We start from the raw sequence: 5,349 nt of genomic DNA on the forward strand, positions 1-5,349 counted from the left end.
CAAGATGTGAAAAAAAAAAAGGCATAAGAGTAACATTGCTTTACAAACCTTAAGACTTAATAAAAAAATTAGATACTTTGCTTATGAAAGCATTGTAATGTTTATTGATAAACTACCAAATTTTTAACATTCGCTAACTAATTTAAGTTATAGCATGAAAACCATAACAAGCACAAAATGGTTACGAGGTTGGTCCCAGGGATGGAGCCCAGGTTGAAAGAGTTAAATGAAAAGGATGAATACCAATATAGTTAGAAAATCTGTAAATAAACTATTTAGGAGAAAAAAAGAAATTTAATCTGTGCACTGTTAATGCTCTTTATTGTCAAGATACTGTAAGTATGTATATCACTAGTATTGTTAGGTTTCATGTAGTAGAATAACAGAAACTCATTTGCTTGTAAGGACAGAAGCTAAACCGAAGTATTAAGTAAAAGAACTAGAGGTTCAGAAAATATCAACATTAAAAAAGAAACTGCCACAATCTATTTTCTTCAGTCTGTTTTCTAAACTATTTTTTATATTAAGTAAATGAAAAGTGTTTTAAAAATGTTTGTTTGTTAGATTTTAAGTGCAAAACTACACAATAATTTATTGGTGTTATGCCCATGGATATCAAAACACAGTTTTTAGTATTATAAACCTTCAGACTTACCAGTGAGCCACTGGGGTGCCTCCAAAAGGTTACCATTATGTGTAATTTGGAAGCTACTGTATATAGCAAAATAGTGAAATTGAGCCAATGTTTTTAAATTTAAACAGAAATACAAAACTACTTCTAAGCTACCAAACTTGATTGAAATGAGTGTATACAAAACTGTATGAGATAACTTACACCACAATTTTCTTAAGAGCTGCAGTCTTTATGGTTGCTGGTCAGAAAATATGTAGTTTAATTTAGGCTTACTTGTTCAGTGTTGCAATATTTTCAGAGATTTTTCATTAGTCAAAGAGAAAGTCAGAACTAAGGGCATTTTATTTTAATATTATGAATGATGAACTACAAACAACAGTACGGAATCCAATACTTCAATATGTACCAAGAAGAATAGTTATGAGTCCACAAAAGATACAATATGCTAAGTTATAAATATCTAACACTTAAGTTCATTAGCAAGTGGTAACAGTTATTTGAAATAAAAATTATTTAAAATGTGCAGTATTGTAAATGGAAGAAAAGTTATATGTAAATTTCATGCATATGAATTTTACTGTCTTGGGAAATTCTCCAAAACAGTTGGTGGTAGTATTAAATAATTACATGTACTTACTGTCTCAGGAACTTCTAGAAAATAGCTGGGGTAGTCATACATAACTCCTACATTGTTGACTGTTAGGAGTAAAAGTAATTGGTAAGAGTAAGCATAAAGTTTATTAATATCATAAATAATCATTCGTAATTTAGTGTTTAACATACAAGCAGGTTCATCTATTTTATAACATGGAACTCTGTATTGAATTTTGTGCTTTAGGTTTTGTTTGTTTGTTTGTTTTGAATTTCGAGCAAAGCTACACAAGGACTACCTAATTTTGAAGTGGTAGACTAGAGGAAAGGCAGCTAGTCAACATCACCCACAATCATCAATTCGCGAGCTACTCTTTTACCAACAAATAGTGGGATTGACCATCACATTATAACACCACCATGGCTGAAAGAGCAAGCATGTTTGGTGGGATGGGGAATTGAACCAGCAACCTGCAGATTGCAAGTTGAGCACTCTAACCACCTGGCCATGCCAGGTCTGTGCTTTAGGTTTCTTAACTGCTATAAATTAGCACTAACTACATACAATTTGCAATAACAAAATTCTTTTTTCAGAATTTTCAATGGTTACATATATGTACAGTATAAATATATAGATATATACAAACAAACAGTAATAAGCACATCAATTTTTATTTTAGTGTTTATGTTTACACTTTATAAATGATATAAATAATTTTTTTTTTTGCACTTAGCATGAGATGAATGCTGATTAATAAAAAAAGAAATTTCTGAATACTGCAGTTGCCTTTTATCAGTTAATAATCTTTATCTTGAATTTACATTTGATTTGGAATTAACTAAAAATTATCTTTATATTAAATACTGCAGTTCATTTAGAATTAAAATTAATTAATAACCATAATCCATTTCACTGCATCATTAAATGTTCAGATATTTTTTTAAATCAAATGACCTCACAAAAATATGTTATAGAGGGTTACCTGATGTATAGGGTTTTAAGATCATATTGAGCGTGTTTATCAACAAAACGATTTCACTGATCACAAAATAACTTCCCAAATACTTGAAGTTGTACAGAAAACAAAGTTGTGGTGATTGAGCATCAATAGCTGTCAAGGTCAGAAGCCTACATGATAACCTAAGTTTAATTATTACTTCAGGTCTTTCTGAACACATATTGAGGATATGTGAACAACATAAAGGCAGGTATACACCAGATCACTACAGACTCAGTGGGGAGAAAAACCACCACATAAATCATTTATGAATGTGGTTTGTTTGTTTGTTTGTAGTTAAGCACAAAGGGCTATCTGTGCTCTGCCCACCAAGGGTATCAAAACCTGGTTTCTAGTGTTGTAAGTCCACAGACAAACTGCTGTGCCACTGGTGGCTAATGAATGTGGACTCCAAGGCATTGGAGAAATAGAAAAACCAACAAAAGTTATAATTCAGGAGCATAACAGACACAAACGCTTTATATTATCAATCTGAAGGTAACAGCACATCATGACAAAGAATAATACAAAACTAATGGAATAAAAACCACACAGGAGAAAACGAAAGATAAAAAAAGAAGTATTGTATTGTCACTCAGTCAACCTACGACAGAAGTCAAAAAATTTTGAACACTGAGCATGAAATTTCATTGCAAAATTACAGCTTTTACATAAATATTACAAGTCACGAAAAGATAAAACAGATTGAATTTAAAATTGTAGCTAAATATGGAAAAAAAATCAGAATCTAGAGGAAAGAAAAGCATATATTTAAACCAGATGGTTGTAGGGTTCCCAGATTGTAGAATAATCTCCTTTCCAACCATTCACTTTTGTGAATGTCTGTTGGACCACTAATAAGTCCTACAATTGAAAAGTCCTCAACTGTACAGTTGTTGATGGTGAAATGTTTCCCTATAGGCGTATCTTGGTTCCACAGTTTAATATGGTTTAAATATGCTCAATCACCAGGTCAGCAACCAGCTTGTTCAATTTATAAACTATCTGTTTACTCTATACATAAGTAACTGATTACAGTTAAAAATGTTTAATCCTAAAAACTAATCACATCACTTTATATATATGACTTTCTTTTCAAGAAGTTCTGTTTTTTTCAAGACTTAGTAAAAATTTCAGGAGTAAACAATGTAAATAAAAATAATGAAAATAAACACATACTAATTATTTACATGATGTAATTTTGCAGAGAAATTTCATGCTCGATATTCAAAATGCTATGTATACAATTGTTTTAATTCTGAACATGCACCTTTGTACAATCTAACAAAGAGCACTACCTTGAATCATCATCCTCTTAAAATAAAAGTATTAAAAACTTGGAGATTGTTTAAACTGTTCTTAAATTCTGATATCTTTGTCATCTATCCAGTTAACTGTATATTTCTTTAGAGGATCATATACACTACTAACCATAACAATAATATGAAGTCTAAATGAAGTTTGTTTCTGCATGTTCTATTGTGACCAGAGTGCTTAAACACACTAATATTGTGGGGGTGATATTCCTTGAATATATCAACATAAATAAATTCAACAATAAAAACCCTATAGCCAGAGAATTTTCAAAAGGTAAACCTTTCTTCTTCAGGGGCAAAGAAGAAAGTTTCACCTTTTGAAAGTGCTTGAGTTATAGAGTTTCTATTGTTTTATATTAAGTCTTCTTGAACCTATGTGTTTTTCTGACATAATGAATAAGTACATTCATATAATATGTTTAAATCATTAATACAAAATATATTACTATTGGTATTAGACTGGGTAATAAGAAAGACCACAAAACAACCAAGGTGTATGTGATGGACTTTCACACAGAAACCAGAGGACTACGACTTTGCAGACAATATCAACCATGTCTCATACCAACAGAGATGTTCAAGACAAACACATAAACTACATACCCATTCATAGTTAGTAAGACTACAAATTAACACTGAGAAAACTAAAACCAAGTGAATCAAACATCAATAACACTTTCTGGGACTAACACAGAAGAGGTCCAACCCTTCACACACATCTTGTTAGTACAGTAAGCAAAACAGGTAGAACAAATGAAGACATTAAAACCAGAACAGTGAGAGCCAGACATGCTTTCGTAGCTCTAAAACAAATTTGAATAAATAGAAACCTCGTACTTCAAACTAAATTTCAAATATTCAACACAACTGTATAGTCTGTTTTACTGTATGGAACTGACACTTAGAGACTTATCAAGATCTTACGATCTAAACTCCAAGCTTTCATAAACAGCTGCCTTATGCAAGTCCATTACATCAGAATTTATAGCCATCATCAAAATGACATGGGAGATAGCAAGGACTGTAGCAAAATACCATAAATGATGGAATACAGTGCTAAGAGCCATATGTTCCAAATGGAATAAAATTCACTATGAATTTCTAACTGCAGAAGAAAAAGTAATTCATAACAAACTCGTGTAAAATTTATTACATCAAATGACAATGGATGAAACAAGCAGCATTAAATTATCTTGTTTGGGCCTTAATGATTATTTAAGTACTCAAAGGTAAACAGTTTTTTTTTAAATACAAATAAAAATTATCCTCCCTCCTCCCCCTTTTTTTGTCTATGCATAATAACTGTTCAAAAATTACCCAAAATTCCAATCTCTTTATCTTCCAGTTGTTCCTTTATTTCAGTATAGAGGTCTCTACTAATTTCAGTGAAGTCAGCTTGAATAATGCCAGTAGCAACACCAAAGTCTTTTTCTAGAGAAAAAAACAACAAAAAAACAATTTTCTCTGTAACTTTTACTGGACAAAACAGAAAAAATAAAGATTTAAAATGCTGTTTACATAAAATAGAATAATCATTAATCCAGATGAGCTGAACTTGGCTGTATTACAACAGCTTGCCTCTTTAATATGCCTTGATGGACAACTACAGCAGAAAACTGCAATAGCAAACCTTAAGTTACAATGAAATATTGCATACAAAAGGGTTTACATTTTAATACTTCAATTGAAAAAAAATATTAATATAATATCATAAATGTGAATTATGATCAAACTTCAACCTATGAAAGTTTTACTCCAAAGTAAACGAATTACAGTTAAAAATGTTTTATTCTAAAAACTAATTATATAT

The 5,349-nt window shown here is 30.8% G+C and overlaps 1 protein-coding gene across 1 annotated transcript in view; it reads right to left on the reverse strand.

Annotated features, from left to right (window-relative positions):
• Positions 1–726: 726 nt before the first annotated feature.
• The window catches only part of LOC106468238 (inactive hydroxysteroid dehydrogenase-like protein 1), a 24,644-nt gene continuing 20,021 nt past the window's right edge, over positions 727–5,349 (reverse strand). Inside the window, exons 3-4 of the mRNA XM_013928655.2 lie at positions 4,857–4,970; positions 727–1,330 (exon numbers count right to left, since the gene is read on the reverse strand). Of these exons, the coding sequence (XP_013784109.2) occupies positions 1,209–1,330; positions 4,857–4,970 (236 nt within the window). The 3' untranslated portion in view covers positions 727–1,208. The remainder of the gene's footprint in view (positions 1,331–4,856; positions 4,971–5,349) is intronic.

This window comes from Limulus polyphemus, unplaced genomic scaffold, assembly GCF_000517525.1.
Source record: "Limulus polyphemus unplaced genomic scaffold, Limulus_polyphemus-2.1.2 Scaffold2928, whole genome shotgun sequence".
NCBI lineage: Eukaryota > Metazoa > Arthropoda > Merostomata > Xiphosura > Limulidae > Limulus > Limulus polyphemus.